At 33.6% G+C, this 27,956-nt stretch overlaps 1 protein-coding gene across 1 annotated transcript; it reads right to left on the reverse strand.

Moving 5' to 3' along the window:
* Positions 1-3,769: 3,769 nt before the first annotated feature.
* Positions 3,770-27,928, reverse strand: LOC126881825 (zinc finger protein 271-like). The gene is made up of 2 exons (XM_050646428.1): positions 27,204-27,928; positions 3,770-7,986 (listed from the first exon to the last, which is right to left on the reverse strand). Exons 1-2 carry the CDS (start codon positions 27,433-27,435, stop codon positions 6,371-6,373), a joined length of 1,848 nt encoding a protein of 615 aa, XP_050502385.1. The 5' UTR covers positions 27,436-27,928; the 3' UTR covers positions 3,770-6,370.
* Positions 27,929-27,956: the final 28 nt, after the last annotated feature.

Genomic DNA, 27,956 nt, shown 5'->3' on the forward strand with positions numbered 1-27,956 from the left:
TTAGAAAACTTAACAACGGCTTACCTCAAGGCTCAGTGCTAGCTCCTTTATTATTTAACCTTTATACGGCGGATATACCTGAAACAAAATCGAGAAAATTCGCTTATGCAGACGACCTGGCCATTGGCTTCCAAGATAATAGTAAGGAAGCTGGAGAACGAGCTCTAAACGAGGACCTAACTACACTTAGTAACTACTTTAAGAACTGGCGCTTACGTCCTAACACAAGCAAAACTGAAACCTGTCTCTTTCACCTGTCGAACCAACTTGCGGGCGATACCCTCAATGTAACTCTAAATGATGCAGCTATCAAACATAACAACAACCCCAAATATCTAGGCATCACACTTGATAGAACACTCACCTTCAAAAGCCATCTTACAAACGCAGCCGGTAAACTGAGAACAAGAAATAATATAATAACAAAACTTGCTGGAACAACTTGGGGTGCTTCTGCAGATACTCTTCGGACCTCTGCTCTAGCTTTGGTTTTTTCAGTGGCAGAATATTGTGCACCAGTATGGTTAAATAGTGCACATACAAACAAAATCGATGTCCAACTTAATCAAACCATGAGATTAATCACTGGAACAATAAAATCAACCCCAGTGAGATGGCTGCCTACTTTGAGCAATATTGCCCCACCAGATCTACGCCGTACAGCAGCATTAGTGAGAGAGTATCAGAAAATTGTAGCCAACATACAATTACCAATCCATCAAGACATACCAGACATCTCAAAAGAGCACCAGCGACTGAGGTCTAGAAATCCTCCAATCAGAACTGCCCGAACAATTGGTGATTCCTATGATATACAAAGGCAATGGTCCACAAGATGGATGCCAACAATAGCAGCAGACTATATTCAGATATCCACCCCAACCCAGGGTTTCATCGGATCGGGTCTGCCCCGGCCCACCTGGACGAGGCTTAATCGCATACGTACCGGACATGGTAAATGTGCTGATTCTCTGTTCAAATGGGGTCGTGCAGAAAGTCCACAGTGTGATTGTGGATCGCTTAGACAGACCATAAGTCATTGTGTTTCAGATTGCCTAAATCGGGCCTACCGTGGAAACCTCCAGGACTTTGTGGAATGCTCCCCAGATGCAATTGAATGGCTATGTAAATTGGACATTAATATTTAGATTCATTCATTATGTTTTGGTGTTTGAATAATATATGTGTATATATGTGTGTATATATGTATATATATTATATTTGTGTATTTATCGTACTGAGAAAGTCCATACGCTAAATAAATAAAAATCGGACACAAAGTATTTGCGGACATAATATGTTTATTAAGCAAACGGGCATTATTTTTTTCATGTAGAATTATCACCCCTTAAAGACTTTTTTAGAAACACACGTGTTTCAGGGTATACCCTGTATTGATGAAGAACATAGCTAGTTGTTAAAGTACCTAACTTTTTTATTATCCAAGATAAGCGAATGAATAAAAAAAAAGAATGTGTGTGTACTTTGTACGCACGTAAAAAGTCTTACTTCTATTATATGATTTCAACGAAATAAATATTCTTTTAACAGGTATTTTGTATTTAAAGATTAAACTAATTTTTACTTTCCAAAAATTTTTACTAAAGCAATACTAAAAATAAAAAAAAAAAAGAATGTGTGTGTACTTTGTACCCCCGTAAGAAGTTATACTTCTATTATATGATTTCTTAAAAATAAATATACTTTAAACAGTTTGTTTTAATTTTTTTAAAACACCAAACTAATTTTGTGCTTACCGCTTTCAAAAAAATAAAAAAAAGTATAGGATTGCACTGGATTCGAACTCAAGACCTCTCGATCTCTGGCCGAATGCTATACCAAACGCTACGACGACTGTGTCTGTATCGGTTCGGACGTACCTAATGACAATTAATTCACGGTAACAAACAGACAAGGTGTGAAGTATAATAAATATACAATAAAATGTTTAATAATACTCATCTTACTCCTGAGGAAGGCAAAACCAAAGACACAAAAATTATAATAAATATATTTACTAAAAACACTAATATATCCTTTTAACACCTTTTCTTGCACTGATATATTTATACATAACTAGAAAGATTTAGCAACTAAACGCCATACTGTCTGTGTGTGCATGCGCGCAGTATTATGAAATTTTACTCTCAATCGCGTCTAAAGAAGTATAACTTCAAAAAAGTTAGATAACACACGGAATTGAACCAGGGACCTCTCGATCTCCGGTCGAACGCGCTACCACCGAGCCAAACTCCCTTTGCTTTGACAGCTTACAAGATTTCTCATACATACTGACAAATTCAATAGACCAAGTGAGATATTAAAATACCTACTTTAAAATTTAAAGTAAATATACTTACTATTATTATAAAATATTTTATTCCCGAGGAAGACGAATCCAAAGACACAAAAATTATACATTTACTAAAAACACCAATATATCCTTTTAATGACTTATTTGCGCTGATACATACATAATTTGAAAGAACTACATACTGTCTGTCTGCGCATGCGCCAGGCAAGAATAAAATTTCACCCTCGATCGTAAAGAAGTATTGTTCTGAAGCTATTTCCTTGTGGCATTTTTATAATTAAGTATTTTCTAAGGGAAATAAGCCACAATTTTACTAAAAATGAATTTATTAACGTTTCGAAGCCCAAATCGACTTAATATAATATACGTCTGAATTGCCAATATAAATGAGTCAGATTAAATAAATTATTAGAAGAATTTTTTTTACTTAGCAACAACATTTTTGTTTATTTTAATAGTATTTTGTATTTTGACAACGAAACCCGATTTGGGCTTCGAAACGTTAATGAATTCATTTTTAGTAAAATTGTGGCTTATTTCCCATAGAAAATACTTGATTGTAAAGAAGTGTAACTTCAAAAAACAGAATGATATGAAAACCTGAGGCTATAGTTGGGTTTTCATTTCAGTATTTTATAAATATTAGTAGAATATTTCACATGTGGTGAACTTTGAGAAAAAAACACAGTTTGATTGGTATACGGTATACCCAGTATACAATGACAATTTACCTGTATATCAACAATAGGTATTATTACAGCGATATTGTTAAAGAATAAGGCTATAACCTATTTAAAAAATCACTTAAATCGGACAAGGGGTTTAGGAAATTCGAGACATAAAAAATGACCCATTTTGAGGGTGGCCCGTTTTCTCCTACGCGCAGTGTATAATAACTATTATATTTTGGTTCCTTGTATGCATTGTCACTCATTACTATAGTGAGTGCATGAGATGTAATATCCATCCATCCATCCAATGGCACTACAGCCCAAATCGAGCCTTGGCCTCCTTCAATAAGCTTCTCGCAATCATTTCGATTTACCGCTGTTCTTTTCCATGAACGCGTTCCCAGGAAGTTCCTGGCATCCTCATCGACTTCGTCTTCCCATCTCTTTTTAGGTCTTCCAACCGGTCTTCTTCCCTGCATTCTTGCATTCAGCAATTTTCTGGGGATTCTATTCTCATGCATGCGGACCACGTGCCCTGCCCACCGTAATCTCTGTAGTTTAGTGTGTTGTGCTAGAGTTGGTTCGCTATATTGCTCGTATATTTCTCTATTATACCTAATTCGCCAGTTGTTATTTTCCCTTATTGGGCCCAGTATCCCCGCATCCTAGGATGAGATGTAATATAATATGAGATAATATACTTTAAAGCGAATACTTCTTATCGCTACACAAGATAATAACGATAATGAATAGACCTAAAATGATGATGAATAAAATAGACTAAAACAAAATAATTTTCCTTTATTCATCACAAACCAGTAGTTTTAGTTTTACAATATAATAATTAAAATATAAATAATGAATTAATTCTGTATTATATTTAACACATCTTGAAAACCACTGAAATCATTAAACAAATTTTTTAAAGAAAACAATTAAGATTGTTAAGTACTAAAAATGCGTTAATTTATTATAAAAAATATTAACAATTCAGTAAAAATCAGACATAAAATTTCATTTCGTTATAATTTGTAACGTGTGAACATTCAGTAACGAAATACTTATATTTTTCTCTTGAATAGCTTTACTTAACTGGATTAATTCCATTGTGTAAATCACTCCAGTGGCGCACCTAGTGGGGAGGGGGGTGGGTTTGGAGGTTAAAACCCCTCCCAGAGCATATAGAAATATACAGGGTGTCCCGAAAAGATTGGTCATAATTTATACCACAGATTCTGGGGTCAAAAATAGGTTGATTGAACCTGACTTACCTATATACAATAGTGTACACAAAAAAAATTACAGCCCTTTGAAGTTACAAAATGAAAATCGTTTTATTTTCATATATCGAAAACTCTTAGAGATTTTTTATTGAAAATGGACATGTGGCATTCTTATGGCAGCAACATCTTAAAAAAAAAATTAAAGTGAAATTTGTGCACCCCATAAAAATTTTATGGGGGTTTTGTTCCCTTAAATCCCCCCAAACTTTTGTGTACGTTCCAATTAAATTATTATTGTGGCACCATTAATTAAACACAATGTTTTAAAAACTTTTTTGCCTCTTAGTACTTTTTCGATAAGCCAGTGTTTATCGAGATATTTTGAGTATTTGTGGAATCCACCACATATTTGTATATGGTTAAGTACGATTATAGAAACATGTTAATAATCTGAAAATTTATTTATAATTTATATTTTTAGGTATATTTTGAAAAAGCCACATCTCGTTAAAAGGTGACATCAAAAAAAGAAGAAGAGGCAAAAAGTTTTAAAAACACTGTTTAACTAATGGTACCGCAATAATAGTTTAATTGGAACGTACACAAACATATGGGGGGTTTAAAGGAACACAACCCCATAAAATTTTTATGTAAACATATTAAAAAAGGTGCAGCTCGATAAAAACTGGCTTATCGAAAAAATACTAAGAGGCAAAAAAGTTTTAAAAACGTTGTGTTTAACTAATGGTACCACAATAATGAATTAATTGGAACGTACACAAAAGTTTGGGGGGTTTAAGGGAACAAAACCCCCATTAAATTTTTATAGAGTGGACAAATTTTACTATAATTTTGTTTTAAGATGTTCCTGCCATAAGAATGATAAATCGATAAATCGTTTTCGATATATTGAAAAAAATCGATTTTCATTTTGTAACTTCAAAGGGCTGTAACTTTTTTTATGAGCACATTCGTACTAAAGTAAGTTAGGTTCAATCGAACTATTTTTGACCTCAGCATGTGTGGTATAATTTATGACCAATCTTTTCGGGACACCCTGTATATAGGTTAATGAATAGTAGGAAAATGTAACTTGTCTTTCACAAACAATATTTCGGTGCCCAAGTCAACCCCCCCCCAGAGGGAAATTCTAGGTACGCCACTGAATCGCACCAAATTATTAAACTGCAAATAAATTAAAAATCTTTAATTTTAAGGCATAACATTTTTGCTTCATGCATTAATTTTAAGGCATAACATTAAAATTATTGTTTAAAATTTATAAAAAAGCATAATAAATTTCTCCTAATTACTTCAATGCTCTAAGATCACCATAAATACTTTTGCAGCGTCAATTATTGTTAAATTTAATGTGTACATGGAACAAAAAAACCCGATGATTTTTTGTTAAATTAAATTTTGCAGGCCCATTTTCCCTTTCATATTCGTTCCGATGTCATATCTTTGACCACATCACGCATATAGTCAATGGAAATATTCTATTTCTCTAATATTTATGTTATTTTTTTTATATAAACCGCGGCCCCTTGAATCATCAATTTCGATAAATCATAAGAAATTTTCGTTGATCTTCATAATACCATCGGTGTAAGAAACAAAGCGTAGGTATTATCATTGTATTATATTAATATTATTGTCATAATTGTTTTGTTTTACTGGCATCTGGTGTACAGTCTAATATGATTGAATATTTCCTTCTTGAATAGAAATAATATTTGATTTAAAAAACTCATACAGAAGTAAAAACTTCAAATTATATTCTGGTATAAAATCGTTTATTAAAAAACTATCTAAAATGTCATCCAAATGGATTGCAAAACGTTTTCGTTCTAATTCAGAACATCTTCATTGCATTCTGCTGAGTAGTTTGAAACTAGCACACTATTTAAAGTGGTAACCCCATAATATATGGTTTACATATTATATTTTAATAGAATATGGTGACTACAAGTCGATGTTGTTAGATATAATAGAATACATGCTCAAAGGGCATGCTTCCCCGCTCGAAAATGCTAGGTACTTGCAAGTTCAATGGGCACAGACCAACTCTCAGAGTTCCAAAGTACCACTTCACTATTTCACTACACAATAAATTTCACACTTGTATAGTTTTTCTAATCTGTGCGTGCTTAAATGTGTTTTCAAACTACTTGCGCAACTAAAGTCTTGCTCCCAGTGTGTACTCTCAAATGTGTTTTGAAATTAGAAGCTTGACTAAACTGTTTAAAACAAATTTTACACTTGTACGGTCTATCTCCAGTGTGCACTCTCAAATGTGTTTTCAAACCACTTGCTTCACTAAAATGCTTCAAACAAACTTCACACTTGTGAGGTTTTTCTCCAGTGTGTGTTTGTAAATGTCTTTTCAAATGAGCTTTCATAACAAAATGTTTTAAACAAATTTCACACATGTATGGTTTTTCTCCAGTGTGAAGTCTCATATGTGTTTTCAAAGTACCTTTTTCACTAAACTGCTTTAAACAAATTTCACACTTGTGAGGTTTTTCTCCAGTGTGCAGTCTCAAATGTTTTTTTAAATTACCCGCTTCTAGGATAGGATTTTCTCTAGTATGCGTTCTCGAATGTACTTTTAACTGACTTCCAGTAGTAAATTGTTTAAAACAAATTTCGCACTTGTGAGGTTTTTCTCCGGTGTGCATTCTTAAGTGTATTATTAACTGACCTGTAGTGGCAAACTGCTTAAAACAAATTTCGCACTTGTATGGTTTTTCCCCAGTGTGCACTCTCAAATGTGTTTTTAAACTATCTGCTACACTAAATTGTTTTAAACAAATTTCACACTTATAAGGTTTTTCTTTAGTATGCGTTCTCGAATGTATTTTCAACTGACTTCTAGTAGGAAACTGTTTAAAACAAATTTCACACTTGTGAGGTTTTTCTCCAGTGTGCATTCTTAAGTGTATTATTAACTGACCTGTAGTGGCAAACTGCTTAAAACAAATTTCGCACTTGCAAGTTTTTTCCCCAGTGTGCACTCTCAAATGCATTTTCAAATTATGTTTAGTACTAAACTGCTTTAAACAAGTTTCACACTTGTGAGGTTTTTCTCCAGTGTGCACTCTCAAATGTTTTTTTAAATTACCTGCTTGACTAAACTGCTTTAAACAAATTTCACACTTATAAGGTGTTTCTCTAGTATGCGTTCTCGAATGCATTTTCAACTGATTTCTAGTAGTAAACTGTTTAAAACAAATTTCACACTTGTGAGGTTTTTCTCCAGTGTGCATTCTTAAGTGTATTATTAACTGACCTGTAGTGGCAAATTGCTTAAAACAAATTTCACACTTGTAAGGTTTTTCCCCAGTGTGCACTCTCAAATGTTTTTTTAAATTACCCGCTTCACTAAACTGCTTTAAACAAATGTCACACTTATAAGGTTTTTCTCTAGTATGCGTTCTCGAATGCATTTTCAACTGACTTCTAGTAGTAAACTGTTTAAAACAAATTTCACACTTATGAGGATTTTCTCCAGTGTGCATTCTTGTAGTAGCAAATTGATTAAAACAAATTTCACACATGTAAGGTTTTTCACCGGTGTGCACCCTTATAGGTGTTTTTAAATGACCAAACTGCTTAAAACAAATTTCACACTTGTAAAGTCTTTGTCCAGTCACCACTTTCACATTTTTATTTAATGTTTTTCCTTCAGCGTGTCCACTCATACAATTTCCTTCAGAACATGAATATTCAATTACTGTCTCATTAATTTCCATTTCGTTTTCCTCTTGGAGATAACCTAAAATACAAATCAACTATAAAATAAAAATTTGAATAATATGGTGCTTTTCAGAGACTTTTTAAGTGCGTTACGAGTGACAGAAAAACGGTACGTCCGTGATTATATACATCTCTAACAGTTGTTCTAGTTATTGATAGATGACGCTATAATCGAAAAAAAAAAATGATTTACATACATATCTATACGACTAAAATCTAAAGTTCTTCTCAGTCTTTCAGTGTCGAATATTCATGGGACGAGACATGGAGATTCACCGGGAGACAAAAATCCAGAGTCAATGCTATGGAAATGAGGTTCCTGAGGAAAATAACAAACAGAAAGAGGACAGACAAAATATGAAACGAAACAATTAGACAAAACCTAAAACTAGAACCAATCACTTAAAAAATGGTGGAGGGACAACTTAGATGCTTCGGGCACATGTGTAGAATGTCGAACAAGAGGCTTACAAAACGAGTGTTCGAAACGAGAGTGCAGGGGAAAAACAAAAGAGAAAGACCAAGAGGAGTTATGTGGGTAGATGAAATCAGGAAAGAAGGCGAGAAGAAGGCATTGACATTGGAAAGTGCAAGAAACCTAACGCAAGATCGGAAGGCATGGAGACTACAATGCCAAACTCAACCCCACCAGCCTTACACCTAAAGGTAGAAAGGCTTAGGATTAAGTATGCAATTATTATATAAAAGTAAATTTAATTAATTATATTTTGCTTGTAATAATGTATTTTAATAATTAATTTTATTTACTACATACAATTATTGTTTACCTTTTAATAACATAACCTTGAATATTACTTTTTCTCCTTATAATTTTTTTGGGTTATGGCCTTGACAATTGTCCAGTAACCAGGACCAGTATGATTGGCCAATATAATTAAAAGAGCGAAAAGTGTTGCCAAGCTATGAAACCAGGTGTCGCTTTTCTGAACTTGCACGGTCCCAATATCTCTCCAATACTATTTAATTCGATACAAAAAGAATACAAAAATCAATGTTATTTTTAACCGAAATTCTTGTTATCCAAAACTATCTTCAATTATTTCGGTTAATGGGGTTTTACTGTATACTTACTGTACAGTGAGGATGTAAAGGTTTAAGTACATAAATTCAATATTTTTGTACCTAACTAAAAATATTTTGATTAAGTCCTCCAACAGGTCGATTTTTACTTTTAAATTATGATTTTTGACACGTATATCATACTAGTCACATCATCCATTTGGACGTGATGACGTAATCGATAATTTATTTAATGGAAATAAGGGTCGTGTGCCACATCATTTGAATCAATTCTCCATTCAGTAATATAATCATTAATATAATTATTTATAGAGGGTCTACAAAATAAATAATTTTTTTATTCAAATGTCCGTAAACAGGAAAAAATGTTTATTTCACAAATAAACATCGCTTTTCGCTTACAATTCTATGTTCAAGCTCCCACCTGCTTCTTGGCAGTTTGAACATTTAATTTAAGAGGGTATGTGCAAAATCTTGGTCCAATGCCATTTCTTCGAATCCTGGGAAAACTAATATATATTTTTTTGAAAAATTTAAACGCAGAATGGCCAAAAGGTTCCTTAGAATAAAGAAACACTTTCTTTTGAATGAAATATTTTACTTGAAACGATAAGAAGAAGAGTTGCCGTGCCCGAGGACTATATAGCAGGTGGAAGTTATGGGATCCTGAGTTAACCAGCATAAGATTGATCACGTAAATTGATGTTGTCAACACCAAATCTGGAACATTGGAACTTGGAAAAAAGTTTGAAAATAGGATGTGTAAAATCAGATGACTAACAAATTCGTGTACTTAGAGGGCGAGCAAGACAAGCAAGAACGGAAACTGCCAGATGTGTTTATAAATGGATATACACACACCGGCAAAATTAGCCGAACACGTTAAAAATGGGACATGTTTGATGTCTCGTATTTCATAAACCAGTGGTCCGATTTAAGTGATTCTTTTAGTATGTTATAGCCTTATTACTTAAGAATATCGTTGTAATAATATTGTTGCTAGACAGGTAAATACCATTTTATACCGGGTGTACCAATCATACTGTGTTTTTTTCTTAAAGTTTGGAACACTCTGTGGAATATTCTAGCATATGTAAAATATTAGAATTAATACTCGATTGTAGACTTAGGCTTTCTTAACATTTTCCTTTTCGATTCATTTACTTATGTGAGATAATAAAAAAGTTATGTGCGTTAACAGCTATCCATGTTTTTCATCAATAATCCTCATAGTAGGGGAGGAAAGTATACTAAAGGCTATAGCGGGATAAGATGGTCAAAATTGCACCAGGCTCGATTCAGTTTTGGGTTTTGCCATTCGAAAATATATAATTGAAAACTCACTCAGCCAAATTTTCAAGTCCCTAGGTGCACCGGGGGGTCCGCTATGGAAAAAAACGTGTTTTTTTGAGAACATTTTTTTCCAGACGCTGTATTGCTGCAAAAAATCTGAAAAAATTAACGAATGCGTATCTTAACAACACAAAGCTGCCTGATTTTTTTCAGATTTTTAGCTTTAAAATTGAGCGCAGAAAAATTTTTTGAAATTTTCAAAAAAATTTTAGGTTATGTTGTAATTTTTTCGCCAACTTTTAAATATTTTTGTTTTGTGTATTTTTTTCCATTCTTTCGAATGGCATAGGCCGTATTATTATTTTCGACGTGGAAAATACCTAAAAATCGAAAAAACTATTTTTTTTTGGCATAACTACTTACGTAATAATTTTCTTTTAAATAATAAAATAAGAAAATCTATGGTTTCGTTTTGATTAAAAAATTTAAAAAAAAATAAATAAAAAAAAAATTTTATTAAACGTTAATTGGGAATTATTATTTAAATAAATAATTATTAGATTATTTGAATTACTTAATTGATTAAATAGTGCAACCTAAAGAGTGCAGAGTGTTTAAAGGGATTAATAAATTAATTATTAAAAAGTTACTACACAATCATGAAATTACAAAATTCAAATTAATATATAGCATGGTGCAAAGAAAGGAATAAATTCGTTATTTCGTAAACTGGCGACTTTTGGAGAAATACCGAAACGGGTCGAGTGTGATACGAGTGACGTCATCCATCTGGGCGTGATGACGTAATCGATGATTTTTTAAATGAGAATATAGGTAGTGTGGCAACTCATTTCAAAGGATATTCAGTTCTCTATTCATTAATATAAACACTAACACAATTATTTATACAGGGTGACCAAAAAAATTTGAATTAAATTAATTGACATAAAAAGAAGAATTTAAGTAATGTATTTAATGTTTTTTTTTGCATTTTCTGAAGTTTTTCACTCATAAACTCAACAACATACAGCTAAATTAATCATCATTTACATTTTTATATGTATTGTTACATTTACAATAAAAAATCTACAGCATGCTCAAAAACCTCCCACCCTCAACCCCCACCTGTTTTTACTAAATAGCCTCAGAAATCAGTAAAAAAATATAATTCTTTTAACGTTTAAAAAATTAATATTTTGTTGTTCTCGATAGAATGTAATACAATTAATACTTAAATAAATTATTTTTTTGTTTTGCACGATTGTTTGAATTTCATATAATAATATCGTACCATTAAGGGTACCCTGCCATAGGCTTATAAAAAAAATCAATAAATTAATTTTTTTAACGTTTTAACGTTTAAAAAATAAAATTTTTGTAGTATTCAATAGAAAATGTTGCCCCTTTACAAAAATGCTTGTTGCGATTGTGATTTTAAAAGCGCGCTAAGGTTAAAAAAAGCTCGGCACTTGGGTGCCGTACGCAAGGAAGCGCTTCTAGTCACGTTTTTGAAAAAAACTCAGGATAAACCAGTCCTCAAGTACCCGCCGTTGAAGCCACTAATTACTTACGTAATAAAAATATTTTTAAAATAATAAAATAAGAAAATCTACGGTTTCATTTTGATTAAAAAAATAACAGGATCCCCAGGAGCTAGGTGTTTTGGAAAGAAACGTGTTTTTTTGAAAAAAATTATTTTTAGACGCTGTATTGCTGCAAAAAATCTGAAAAAATTAATGAAGGCGTATCTTAAAAATACAAAGCAGCCTGATTTTTTTTTCAGATTTTTAGCTTCAAAATTGAGCACAGGAAATTTTTTTGAAATTTTCAAAAAAATTTTAGGCTATGTTGGAAATTTTTCGCCAACTTATATAGGCATCATTATCATTTTCGACGTGGAAAATACATAAAAATCGAAAAAACTGTTTTTTTTTCTGAAGGTTTTGACTCATAACCTCAACAACATAAAGCTAAATTAATCATAATTTACCTTTTTGTATGTATTTTTATCTTTACCATCAAAATCAGCTAATAAAACTTTTTTTTTATATAAATAGCCTCAAAAATCAGTCAAAAAATAATTTTTTCAACGTTTAAAAAATTAAAATTTTGTTGTTATCGATAGAATATAATACAATTAATACTTAAATAAGTGATTTATTTGCACGATTATTTGAATTTCATATATAATAATATCGTTCCATTAAGAGTATCCTGCCATAGGCTTATAAAAAAATCAATAAATTAATTTTTTTAACGTTTAAAAAATAAAATGTTTGTAGTGTTCGATACAAAAAACCACTCCTCAAGTACTGCCGTCGAAGTCACTAACTACTTACGTAATAAAAATCGTGTTATTAAACGTTAATGAGGAATTATTATATAAATAAATTACTAAATTATTTGAATTATTTAATTGCTTAAATAGTGCAATCTAAAGAGTGCAGTGTTTAAAGGGATTAATAAATTAATTATTAAAAAGTTACTACGTACTCATGAAATTACAAAATTCAAATTCAAATTAACATACAGTATGATGCAAAGGAAATGAATAAATTCGTTATTTATTAAACTGTCGACTCTAAGGAAAAATCCCGAAAGAGGTCGATTTTTTAATTGTGATTTTTTGGCATATATCATACTAGTAGTCACATCATCCATCTGGGCGCGATGACGTAATCGATGAATTTTTTTAATGAGAATTTCGGTTATTTGAAAAACCATAGTAGTAAAGAACTTTGGTTTGTATAATGGTATAAAATTTTATTAAAAAAGTCATCCAAGAACATCCAGAATGTTTTCGATCTAGTCAAATCATCTTCAGTGACATTCTGTGTAGTAATTGAAACTAGCCCACTAGTTGATATATAGTCTTTAAAATTACATAATTTTGTTAAAATAAAATTTTTATTAAAATTATACTTTTGGAATGACAAGTCAAGACGAGTGACATAGACCGAATTCCGTCTTGACCTCGAACTCGTTGTGACAACTACCCCTTCAGTTTTTCGAGCAGGGAAGCCATGCTGCTTTTGAGCTTTAGTAAAATCCATTAATATCGACATTGTGCCGCATTTCAAAAGTATAATTTTAATGTTGTTCTGAAGCTATTTCCTTTGGCATTTTTATGATTAACTATTTATATGGGAAGTTTTAATAAATAATTATGTAATTTTGAAGACTACATAATAATATATCAACTAGCGGGCTATAGTTTCAGTAACTAAACAGAATGTCACTGAAGAAGATCTGACTAGATAGAAAATGTTCTGATGTTTTTCTATAATCTATTTGGATGACTTTTTTAAAAGTTTTTTAATAGAATTTTATACCATTATACAAACCGAAGTTTTTTATTTCTGTGTAAGTTTTTTAACTATGGTACACAGCCAATCACTGGGACTTTACTATAATTTGGTTATTCAAAAGGTTATTCAATTCTCTATTCAGTAGTATAAACATTACCATTAGTAGAAAGGACTAAGTTTTCAATCTAATAGCACATAAAATAACATCAAAACTATTACTCCACATCCCACCAGATTGAAAACAATGGAAACATTACCCTTATTATTTATACAGAGTGACCATTTTTTTTAAATAAATTAATTTACAAAAAAAATAATGTATGTAATGTATTTAATTCAAAATATATTTTACTTTCAGAAAAGGGAAAAAAATGTTTATTCGAAAAATAAACATTGCTTTTCGCTTAAATAAAATGTTCACACTTCCAAGAGGCAGGTGGCTAGCAGGAGCTGGCTTGAACATTGAATTTAAGTGAAAAGCAGTGTTTATATCTCAAACATTTTCTTCTGTTTTCTAACAGCAGTAAAATATATTTTGAAGTAAATACATTACTTAAATTCTTCTTTTTATGTCAATTAATTTAATTCAAATTTTTTTGGTCACCCTGTATAAATAATTGTGTTAGTGTTTATATTAATGAATAGAAAACTGAATATCCTTTGAAATGAGTTGCCACACTACCTATATTCTCATTTAAAAAATCATCGATTACGTCATCACGCCCAGATGGATGACGTCACTCGTATCACACTCGACCCGTTTCGGTATTTCTCCAAAAGTCGCCAGTTTACGAAATAACGAATTTATTCCTTTCTTTGCACCATGCTATATATTAATTTGAATTTTGTAATTTCATGATTGTGTAGTAACTTTTTAATAATTAATTTATTAATCCCTTTAAACACTCTGCACTCTTTAGGTTGCACTATTTAATCAATTAAGTAATTCAAATAATCTAATAATTATTTATTTAAATAATAATTCCCAATTAACGTTTAATAAAAATTTTTTTTTTTATTTATTTTTTTAAAATTTTTTAATCAAAACGAAACCATAGATTTTCTTATTTTATTATTTAAAAAAAAATTATTACGTAAGTAGTTATGCCAAAAAAAAAATAGTTTTTTCGATTTTTATGTATTTTCCACGTCGAAAATAATAATACGGCCTATGCCATTCGAAAGAATGGAAAAAAATACACAAAACAAAAATATTTAAAAGTTGGCGAAAAAATTACAACATAACCTAAAATTTTTTTGAAAATTTCAAAAAAATTTTCTGCGCTCAATTTTAAAGCTAAAAATCTGAAAAAAATCAGGCAGCTTTGTGTTGTTAAGATACGCATTCGTTAATTTTTTCAGATTTTTTGCAGCAATACAGCGTCTGGAAAAAAATGTTCTCAAAAAAACACGTTTTTTTCCATAGCGGACCCCCCGGTGCACCTAGGGACTTGAAAATTTGGCTGAGTGAGTTTTCAATTATATATTTTCGAATGGCTAAACCCAAAACTGAATCGAGCCTGGTGCAATTTTGACCATCTTATCCCGCTATAGCCTTTGCAGTTACTCGAGCGTTATGGGGACCTATTGGATTGTGAAGAGTATGTGCTAAAATCAGAAAAAGGTTAGGTTAAGTTTTCCATAAAGTGGGGGACTTTTCATTTTTTAATTTAATTTTCCATTTGAAATAATCATTTTTCTCCGATTTTAGCGCTATCTATCCATAATTCGAAAAAATATGTCGAATAAAAGTTTCTTATTTTTACGTAAAGGATCCAAATCTGCAATAAAAATTGGGGGGTTCCTATTTAAGATTTGAAATTAAATCCCCCACCCCACCTCCGTGGGGGCTCGTGACACCCCACGGAGAGGGGTGGGGGGTAAATTAAAAATTATAAATACGAACCCTGCGATATTTTGCGAAATGAACATCAGATCGTAAAACTGCAAAATGCACCTATTCAATATTTTTCAAAAATCTACCGAATGGCACCAAACACGACCTCCACGGAGGTGGGGTGGGGGGTTACATTAAAATATTAAATAGGAACCCCCAATTTTTATTGCAGATTTGGATCCTTGACGTAAAAATAAGCAACTTTTATTTGCAACATTTTTTCCTATTATGGATAAATGGCGCTATAATCGGAAAAAACCATTGGTGGAAATGGAAAATTAAATTTAAAAATGGAGAGTCCCACACTTTATGGAAAACTTAACTTAACTTTTTTTGGTTGTACCACCCATTCTTTACAATCCACTCCAGGTCCCAAGAACGCTCGAGTAATTGCAAATTTAGCATACTTTTCTCCCCTACTATGAGGATTTATTGATAAAAAACATGGCTAGTTGTTAAAGCACATAACTTTTTTATTTTCCAACATAAGCAAATGAATCAAAAAAGAAAATGTTAAGAAAGCATAATTCTACAATCGAGTTTTAATTTTAATATTTTATATATGCTGGAATATTCCACAGGGCGTTCCGAACTTTAAGAAAAAAACACAGTATGCTTGTTACACCCGGTATAAAATGACATTTACCTGTCTAGCAACAATATTATTACACCGATATTCTTAAATAATAAGGCTATAACATACTAAAAGAATGACTCAAATCGGACCACTGGTTTGTGAAGTACGAGACATCAAACATGTCCCATTTTTAATGTGTTCGGCTAATTTTGCCGGTGTGTGTAGTTATGCAGAAACTACCAACCCTCAAAAGTAGAGTTTTGAGTAAATCGATATTATTCGTTTTTTTAACAGTAAATTAATAGTATATATTACAGCTTAATTAAAAAATTTAATTTTTTATTTTCATCTGGCAAAATATCTCATTTTTAACAAAGTGAAAGTAAAAGAAAAGTATTTTCTTCAATATTTTGAAAAATACTGCCATTTTTTTTGGGGTTGGTTGCTTTCTGCATTATTAAGAAAAAATAAAATTCGGAAGATCTATACAAAAGAAAAATCATTTATTGAAAAAAAATCTATTAAACATCTTCAAAGTTCAAAATCAAGACTAGCTATGTTATACCCATCGATATCTTCCTCAATGTTGTCATCTCCTTGTATTTTTTTGTAGAAATCTTGGCAGTCTGGTGAGATAAGGTGCATCATCTCGTTCAGATTTGCAAGTTTTTTTTGCAGCAATCATCTTACCATTGAGCCATAGCGTACTCATTAAAAAAAAGGTCTTCTATTTTACTTATTGTGCTGCTCCTTCCTTCCTTCTTTTTAATATCAATATTATGTAGAGGTGCGTCAAACGAATCGTGCTGAACAGTCAGCAAGAATGGTTCATCTTTTTTTAACATAATCGATCTTATTTTTAGCCAGTTTATTTTTTGTCCGTCGATGCTTGTTTTTCTGTTGATGATTTTTTTTTCTTATGTATGTATGTATACTTATGTATGTTTTTATGTTGGTAGAATCCGTTTAGAATTTTCAGAGAGTGCTGTTCGCAGAATTCGATTAAATGTTCCCCATTTTCATTTGTTTTAGCATCACCGTATTTTCCCACAACTATGTCATTTGTTTTTTTTCCTGTCCAAGCATTAAAATCTCCCAACAGCACAATTTCTTTGCGGCTATTTATATTTTCAATGAGCTCTGATAAGGTCTCATAGAATATTTGTTTAGCTGTTTTTGATGCATTTTCTGACGGAGCATATATTCCAATGATCTCGAGGTCGTGCCCTTTCCACGTAATAGACACGTAAAATTAAAAATAAAAAAAAAACTTTATTTTTTTGTTAATTGTCATTTTTGATATTTTTAACCTGGGGTCATTTTTTCCCACCCTTGGTCATCCGTGTAACAAAAAAAGGTTGGTCATCGGAAGGTTAATTTTCATCCAACCAACTTTAATAGCTCACAGGTATGTCGATTTGGTTCTAAAGAGATGTGATGGAAGAAAATTGAATATAGCATTAATTTGCTTAAAATAATAAAAAAATGTGGATGATTCCATATAAGTATGGTTGAGTGTACTTGTTATGTTAAAAATATCTATTTCTAACATAAGGGGACACAAAAATGGAACAAACGCTAAAATAAAAGATAACAGATAAGTACAAATAAACAGAAAAAAACTAAAATATAACCACAGTATGTAATTCCCCTAGCCTAGTACATTGGGTGAACACACCAAAAACTGGCTGGTAGGTGCAGTGGAACGGCTGGGCCGTTTGTGGTAGAACGCGGATTTGACGGCTGTCGAATCCAAAGATCTTCCCAAAAGACCCAAAGTTCTTGTATTCATACCAGGCCAGGCACAGGAAGAGGGAGTTATCCGAACACGATTGGGGCAACAGAACCCAGAACTAAGAGTGGGAGGGTGGCTCCTTCTAAACAAAAAAGTAGAGAAGGAAGGAGTACTCCTGGCCTTCTCTATAGACGAAGTGTCCTTCAGGGCCCTCGAGAGGAACCGTTTCCGAGCTTATTACAGACTCGGAATGGTCATCTTTAAAGTCCTTGGAGGAAAAGATGGAGGGGAGAATCAGAATCCTCCAAATTAACTTGCAGCACAGTAAGGCTGCTTCGGCTGCCCTTACGGCTGCAAAAAGGGAATTCGATGTGGCCCTTATTCAGGAACCCTGGGTGAACAGGGGAAATATTATGGTGTTAGGGGGAGTTGGAGGGGAACTCATATATGACAGAACCTCCGAGGTACCTCGAACCTGCATTATTATTAAAAAGAAATTTAACATACTGCCGTTAACAAATTTTTGTTTTAGAGACTTGACGGCAGTCAAGATAAGGCCAGGGAAGGGAAGGGTGTCAAGAGCGATTACGCTCGCATCCAGGGACGTATCTTGCCATTCCTGCGCCCTTGGCGAAATTCAATGCTCCCGCCCTTACCCCCTTCCACAAAGAACGAGGCTCCCATTAATTGCAACCACAATTCACATTCACTATGCAGAGGGACTGTAATGTAACAATTTTTAAATAGTTGTAGGTGTAGGCAAATTACTACAACTACTACTTTAAAATGTATTAGGCCTGGGTTAAAAAAACAGTAACAATGAAGGAGGTGAAATGAATTTCGACTGGATTCAAGTTCTCTGTTTAACCCAGATATGACAATACCAAGAGGCACCATTTGGAAAATATTTTACGGTTCAGACAACCCGTATGAAACGAGTCTGTGTACTCGTACCTGTGTACTTATACTGTAAACTAATACAGAGTATGTCATTAGTAAAATAAGCAAATCTACGGTTTCGTTTTGATTTAAATCTGTCTGCCTCCATCCTCCGATAGCCTCCTTGACAACAGGTAGACCTAGAAATAGTATTATCGGAGGATGGAGGGAGACAGATTTAAATCAAAACGAGACCGTAGATTTTCTTATTGAAGTTATACTTCTTTAATCACGGGGGTAAATTTTTATTTTTACTGGGCGCATGCGCACACTGACAGTATGGTATGAAACGTTATACGGGATCTGATTGGGTGTTAAAATCATCTGTCAATAATTGTTCAAATGGAGGTTCTGGATAAACAAAATGTTGTGTATATTAGTTTTTATTGTTGTGAGGACAGAGACAAAAAGCAAGTTTATAATTATTGTAGTGACTTTTTAAATAGTTTTTAAAAGCAACAGGTACGTACCTTATTTTAAATGTTTCAGTATTGTAATAAAAAATTACAAATTAGGTAAATACCTATTTGGAAAATGTACCTACCTAGCTAGTAGGTAATGCTTTGATTTACATAATTTGATTACCAACAAAAATCTCCATCTAATATATTACTTTTTTCGTCTATATTTTGTCGTATTTTAATTCCACAAGAATCAAACTTATTTGATTAAACTAACAGAATAAGCAAACAAACTGTCTAAAAAATTTTAAAACGTTTGGTTGCTAGGTATATCTTCACACGTCATTCACAATGTCTCGGTAGATAAATTCTGCGTGGGGTGAGTTCAAAATAATCTAAACGTGATAGACGCAGGTTCAATTCCCAATGGAAATTTTTATTTTGTTTATATTTCTTTTTGATATTTATTTTATAAGTATATTTATTATATTTTTTTTCAGAAAATACGTATTTAGTTAAAATTTTTTCAACAATTGTTCAGAAATAATTTCTTCGGTTTAATTTTTCAATGTGTTTGCGTGTGTTTTATTCTTTTATTTTTTTTATTTTTTGTATTGTTTTAATAAAAATTTTTGGAAAGTAGTAAGTATTAAAATTAGTTTAATAATAGAAGTATAACTTCTTATGTGAGTACAAAGTACACACCCATTCTTTTTTTACTAATGCCATACTCTGTATTAGAGTACACAGATTCGTTTTATACGGGTTCTCTGAACCGTAAATTGGAATATTTTCCTAACGGTGCCTTTTGGTATTGTCATACCTAGGTTAAACAGAGAACTCGAATCGAGTTGAAATTCATTTCACTTATTCCCCGTTAGAGGGCGTTCTACCCATACTGCGATATAAATAGTTTTAATTTATATCGAGAAACTACGGTCGTTTTGGTGTAAATTTGTCTTCCTCAGAGCCTCCTTGAGAACAGGTAGACCTAGAAATAGTGCTATCGGAGGATGGAAGGAGACAGATTTAAATCGAAACGAAACCGTAGATTTTCTTATTTTAATAAAGGAGGTATTTTTGAAACATTATTTATTTTACTTACTTATAAAATTATTCTACTCACTACTACTTTACATGTAATATTGTGATTCACAATTTGTGAATATGTTACATTCGTGACAAAATGTACTTACTTACATAAACTATCATAACTATGCACTTATGTTCATATTACTTTCAGCGAAAACATACAGTGGAGCCCCGATAAGTCGGCCCCTGATAACCCGGAAGTCCGGCTAATCCGGATCGATTTTCATCAGACAAATATTTCAACAATAAAAATATACGTAATATAATATTTGATAGATAATGGGTATTTGTGTAATTTGAACTATACGATAGTAAAAATGACTCATGGTACATGGCGTTCATTGTTTCGGATTATCGGAAACAACAGGCCCCTGTTACTCCTTTATTTATTTCAAACTGTCTTAGCATTGTTTAAAAAATACTAAAAGACTATTTAAAAAATAATTTTTTAAACAATGGTCTTAGTCTCCACTGTTCTGATTGTGACCGTATTGTGTGTGTACCTAGTACAGTCGTATTTCAATTATAACTGAGTTTATTTGTAAATATACCGTATTTTATTAATTTTTTACCATATTCTCCGGCTAATTTATAAAAGTAAAATCTTGGATTTCCTAAAAGTTTTTCTTCCGCTAATTTTGCGCCCCCTCACTCTTGCGCCCTTGGCGGGGGCCTCTTTCGCCAACCCCTAAATACGTCCCTGCTCGCATCGGCGTACCTTCCATATGATGCACCCGGTTCTCCTCCAACTAAGGAAGTGGAGCAGCTGGTAAGAGACTGCAGGGGATCCAGAACCCAGCTGATCATCGGCTGTGATGCTAATGCACATCATACAACGTGGGGAAGTACGAACACGAATGTAAGAGGTGAATCTATACTCGAATTTGTTATGGAAAACGAGCTGTACATAATAAATTCAGGTAATAAACCGACTTTTGTGACTAGTGCTCGAAAGGAGGTCATAGACATAACGATAGCCACCAACTACGTTAGCAATAAAATTACAAGTTGGCGTGTGTCTGATGATGCGAGTTGCTCGGATCACAGACACATACAATTTGAAGTAGGGGAAAAAACATGTACCCTAGAAACCTATCGTAACCCTAGGAAAACTAACTGGGAGGCGTATAAAGCAGACCTGGAATATAGTTTAAAACAGACTAAGGATACGATAAGAAATACAACAGACCTCGAAATGGTTGTGGAGCAGCTGCAAAACACAATCATCTCGGCGTATAATGACAACTGTCCTTCAATCAATAAGGAATCCAACAGGAAAGTACCCTGGTGGAATGAGGAACTTAAAGAATTAAGAAGGAAAGTTCGAAAAAAATTCAACAACGCAATGAACAAGAATATCAGTTGGGATGAATACAGAAAGGCCCTAACTGAGTACAATAAAACTCTGAGGAAGCAGAAAAGATAATCATGGAGAAGGTACTGTGAGGATATAGAAAGAACTCCAGAATACGCCAGACTCCATAAGATTCTCTCAAAAGGACCTCAGAGTTCGATATATACTCTCCAAACAGAAAACGGAGAGTACACAGAAACAGGGGAAGGAACTATCAGAGAACTGCTGAAAGTCCACTTCCCCGGTTCCCAAGTTACAGACTTAACTTTGGAGAACTGCCAGAAATCAGAACAAGATACCCCTCTGTGGGCATCCAAGGAGAAATGGCAGGCAGCAAAGAAAGTAGTAACTGGGGAAAAAGTAGAATGGGCATTACACTCATTCGAACCTTATAAATCGCCAGGATTAGATGAGATCTATCCAGTACTATTGCAGAAGGGATCCGACCTTCTGGCAAATAGAATATGTACCTGGACAGGAAAAAACTGGAAACCAAAACCTGGAAAAACTGGACAGGATGGGGCAAACTCTCTGAGACCACTAAGTCTTATGTCTGTTCTGCTTAAGACGCTAGAAAAAGTGCTAGATAGGCATATACGGGATGGCGTATTGGAAAACAGACCGATACATAAGAACCAGTATGCATATAGAGCAGGAATGTCAACAGAGACAGCATTACATCAGCTTGTAGAAAAAGCTGAATATGCTCTCAAGCACAAAGAGGTACTATTAGCGACCTTTTTGGACATAGAAGGAGCGTTCAATAACATATCCTTAGAAACAATCTCAAGAGCATTGAGGAAAAAAGGGATCGATGAAATTTGTTGCAAGTGGACAGACCACATGCTACAACAGAGACTCGTATATACGTCCATTTTAGGGGAGAGCATTATCGCCCAGGTCCGATGAGGGTGTCCGCAGGGAGGTGTTCTGTCCTCGCTAATATGGAACCTTGTCATGGACGATTTGCTTGAGTCCCTGGAATTGAACGGCCATGAAACCCTGGGCTATGCAGACGACTTGGTAGTCCTTTCCCAGGGAAAATTCCAAAACATAGTAAGGGAACGCATACAACAGGCCCTTAATATTGTCACCAAATGGACTGAGGAAGAAGGGCTGAGAGTCAGTCCTTCCAAAACAGTCACAATTGCGTTCACCAGAAGAAGGAAGCTGGAGGACTTAGGGCCTCTGATCCTTAATGGTGAACAATTGGAGCGGTCTAAAGAGGTAAAGTATGTAGGGGTTATACTGGACCCAGAACTTACCTGGAACCGACAGCTTGAAAGAGTAATTAAAAGAGCGGAGGCGACATTAATGCTGACCAGACGCACACATGGAAAAACATGGGGACTCTGTCCGAAAATGGCGTACTGGACATATACAACGATAGTGAGACCCATGATAACATATGCATCCTTGGTATGGTGGACAAAGATGCAGCAAAGAACCGCTATAAACAAGATAAGCAGGATACAAAGACTTGCATGCTTGGGAATAACGGGAGCAATAAAAACAACACCGACGGCGGCACTGGAAACCCTGTTAGACCTACCCCCTCCTGATATATTTATCAAAGGGGAAGCGAGGATGGGAGCATACAGGCTGCAAGGAAAACCAAGGGATAAATACGAGAACCTTGGGCATAATCAGATTTGGAACCAAGTTGGGGTAAGTAATATCCATCCATTGTTCAATACCACGTGTAAGATTAAAAAATCCCAATTTTCCTCGTTGGATGACTAATGACCTAAAATCATTAATATTTAGGAAAAAAATTGCTCATAAGATATATAAACAAACAAATTCTTGGGACGATTATCTACTTTTCTCTTCCTTGAGAACCACATGCAAAGAATTAAGCAGGTCATGTCATGATATTTATATAAGTCAAACTGAATTTAGAATTAGTTCAAACGTAAAGCACTTTTGGAAGTTTGTTAACAGCAGACGCAAAAATAATGGTCTACCAAACACTATGTTTCTTGGAAACCAAACACTATGTTTCTTGGAAACACAGTGCTTAATAATGGTGCGGATATTGTTAATAATTTTGCGCAATGCTTTCAAAATATTTACAGAGTAAATGATGATTTAATACAGCCCACCTTAGAATATGAAAAAACAGTGAGTCTGAATTCTTGTAATGTATCTATTGAAATCATATTTGAAAAATTAGCCAATTTAGACATTTTTAAAGGCTCTGGACCTGATGGAATTCCACCCATACTATTAAAAAATTGTAGATGTACTTTAACCCGTCCCTTATATTTTCTGTTTTCTCATTCACTTGATTCAGGTATTTGTCCAAGTTTGTGGAAATCTAGTTTTATTGTTCTTATTCATAAATCAGGTGACAGGAGTAATATAGCTAACTACAGACCAATAAGCATTCTTTCTTCTATTCCTAAAATTCTAGAGAGTATAATATGCGACTCTATTAAAACACCTTTATGCAATGTACTAATTGAAGAGCAACATGGTTTTCTTTCAGGTAGATCAACTTCTACAAATCTTTTACTTTTCACGCAATACATATCTGATGCTTTGGAAAGGAGACTACAGGTGGATGCTATTTATACAGATTTCTCCAAAGCTTTTGACACTGTGAATCATAAATTGTTGTGTAACAAGCTTAAAGCTATTGGATTTACGGGCAATCTGTATAACTGGTTATGTAGTTACCTAACTAGCAGAATACAACTTGTTAAAATTAAACACTTTCAATCTAGTGAAATTTCCGTAACATCTGGTGTTCCACAAGGAAGCCACTTAGGGCCTTTCCTTTTTAATATATTTGTTAATGACATTAAATCTCAAATTAACTCTAAATTTCTGCTATTTGCTGATGATTTAAAAATCTATAGAATTATCGAATCCGTCTTAGATTGTGAAAAACTTCAAGATGATATTAACAAAATTATGGCATGGTGCAATTGGAACCAAATGAGCATTAATGTTGGAAAATGTCACTTTATTAGTTTCTGTAGAAGAATTAACAACCTCTTTTATAATTACAAATTAGCTGAAGAACCACTGAAGGCTGTATCAACTGTAAGAGATCTAGATGTTCAATTAGATTCCAAACTAAATTTTTGCGCTCATTTTGATTATGTGAATAACCAGGCATTTAAAATGTTAGGCTTCATTATTAGAACTTCTAGATGTTTGCATAACATTAGTTCCATCAGACTGATTTACATTTCCCTAGTTAGATCTGTTCTTGAGTATTGCTCAGTTGTTTGGTCACCCACTTATGAAGTCCATATAGCCAAGCTTGAAAAAGTCCAAAATAAATTCATTAGGTACTTGAGTTTTAAATTACACAAACCTTTAAGTGACCATTCCTACTCAGAAATTAGAAATAAATTAAACCTTCCTAGGCTATCTTCCAGACGGATGTATGCTGATGTTTTGTTTCTTCATAAAATACTGAATTCAAAAATTAATTGCAATGATTTACTGTCTCTAATTGACTTTAATGTTCCCTCTAGAGTTACTAGAACATCCCAAAATTTTGCAATTAAATTTCATCGCTGCAACTTTGGTAGGCATTCTCCGCTGAGTAGAATCATTCTAAATGGAAATAGAATAGACCTGGATTTGTTGCTGTGCGCTACGGAAAATGTTTGTAGACAGTGTTTAAAAAAAATTTGTAATCTTATGTGATTTATATTTGTTATTTACTTTGTATTATTTTAATATTTGTTTTTTCTATATAGCTACATCGCCAATTTTTGTCATACATATTTACTATATCTTTATATTTATTGTATCACTAGATAATTATAATATTTTGTGTATATATTAAATTGGGTGGTACCCCGTTAATAAATAAATAAATAAAAAAGTATATCTGATACATACACTGACCACATGGTACCAAAATACACATTTAATAGGAACTTCGGAATAGAAATCAATGACCGAAGGGAGTGGGACAGCATCAGTAGCAAAAGGGGAACGATCTGGTATATGGACGGATCAAAAACCGATGAAGGCACTGGAGCCGGTATTTTTAGTGAAACAGAGAATGTAGGACTCAGTTTCTCACTAGGAACATACACAACTGTGTTTCAAGCGGAAATGTACGCAATTCTGCAGTGTGTCATAATGAACAACTTGAGGGCCTATGAAAATACTGAAAATAGACGGATCAATATACTCAAAGATAGCCAAGCATCACTGAAGGCACTAATGAGCCCGAAAGTGACGTCAAGACTGGTATGGGAATGCCGGCAAGAACTGGAAGAACTGGCCGAAAGAAATAGTGTAACTCTATTCTGGGTGCCAGGACACACCGGGATAGACGGTAATGAGAAAGCAGATGAGCTGGCAAGGAACGGTTCATCAACTTCATATTTTGGCCCAGAACCTGCTCTAGGAGTACCTAAAACAATAATTAGGGGACAAGTCAGGGAATGGGTCAAAAACAAACACAAAGAATATTGGGGGAACGTACCTGGTCAGCGACACGGGAGGCCCTTAATAAGGGAACCCTCAAAACGGAGAGCTGAGGAACTAATAAAATTACATAGGAGTCATCTCCGCATAATTACAGGTCTTCTCACGGGTCACTGTGCTCTGAAAGGACACCTGAATAGAATTGGGCTGTACGAAGGGAACCTTAACTGCAGACTGTGCAATAGGGGAACTGAAGCAGCATACCATGTACTGTACAAGTGTGAGGCGTTGGATCACAAGAGGCAGGCTATTTATGGACAACCAAAATTAAGTCCAGCAGAATATGCCACCCAACCCATGCTAGGGATATACAATTTGGTACGTGGAACCAAGCTTGTGGATTGGGTGACATGAAAGGTAGGATGGTTGGCACAATAAGCCCATGAGGCTGCAGTGTCATCGGAGACATATGTCAGGCGACCTCCAAAAAAAAAACATTGGGCAAATTTTTGCGCAAAGTACCTACAGCTATCAATTTACGGTTAATAGAGATCAGTTAATATAATCAATGAAAAAATAGTGAAGGGACAATGGTTCAGGCACATGTGTAGAATGTCGAACGAGAGGCTTACAAAACAAGTGTTTGAAACGAGAGTGTAGGGGAAAAACAAAAAGACCAAGAGTTATGTGGGTAGATGAAATCAGGAAAGAAGTCGAGAAGAAGGGATTGACATTGGAAAGTGCAAGAAACCTAATGCAAGATCGAAAAGCATGGAGACTACAATGCCAAACTCAACTCCACCAGCCTTACACCTAAAGATAGAAAGGCTCAGGACTAAGTAAGTAGAGATCGTTTAGACATGTATAGATATCTATCTGAGTACAAAAAGACTCTTAGACACAATACTAAAAAAAGTATAATACAAAATTATAAGTTGAAAATTTTGACCTGCGTTATCAGTCGTGTCATTAGATTTTATCTAACTAAAGTCAATTCTACTCATAATTAGTTACGCTGTCCGGTACCCTTGGACATGTGCATTACTACACTTTTCCTCGAGGCACTTACGACTGGAAAATTATGTTGCAAAACTTTTCCACAAGTTATCAGGGAAAAGGATAAAATGTTAGATTTTTTCTAACAGTGCAACCGATCCCGGGTTAATAATGATCTTCATCAACATAATGTAATACTAACCTTCTTCAGTTGTTTGCTTATGTTCAAATAGTGTAAATTTATATTCATCTTGTTCTAGTTCAGTCTTTACAGAGGACACATTTGACTCTAAACAATCATATGCTTCATATACACTTTCTCTATTAGGTTCTTTTTTTATTTCAATTTTGAGGACATTTAAAGGACAGTCACATGCCTCCATATCTTCATCTATTTTATAAGTTGTTTCACTAGCCTCTTGCTTCATTTCCATATTAAATTGCAGTTTATTTACAAAATTCAATTGTAAGTTTACACAAAAAAATCAGTTTATACTTAGAACCACTGTCTTTGTGTTTTGTCTTTTACCATTACCATGTGCCATAACTTATCACATCCACTTCACTTATATCTACTCTACTCATGGCATGGCCCCAGCCCAGTACACATTTGGTCAACTGGGGCCAAGTAAGAACAGTAGGTTTGTTCCTTTGTTTTCTACTGTAGACTACACTACTACACTGGTCAGTGGTAAACGAAAATTTTGGGTGTAGTGCAGCTGGAACCTTCTAGTGTAGTTAAACCTTTGAGCTTCGATCGAGTTACTTGGTTAGGTTACAAACAACAAAATAAAAAATTTAATCAAATTCAAATTTGTAGGTAATTTAGTTCTTAAAATTACTAAAAGCTTTTTGAAGTTTTTAGATTTCAATTAAACTAAAAAGACAAAAATATTCTGTTGTAAACAAACCCGACAGCAATGCAGTGTGCAGTGACTGTGACAGCAGAGCAAAG

This window comes from Diabrotica virgifera, chromosome 3 (genome assembly GCF_917563875.1).
Source record: "Diabrotica virgifera virgifera chromosome 3, PGI_DIABVI_V3a".
In the NCBI taxonomy this organism is placed as follows: Eukaryota; Metazoa; Arthropoda; class Insecta; order Coleoptera; family Chrysomelidae; genus Diabrotica; species Diabrotica virgifera.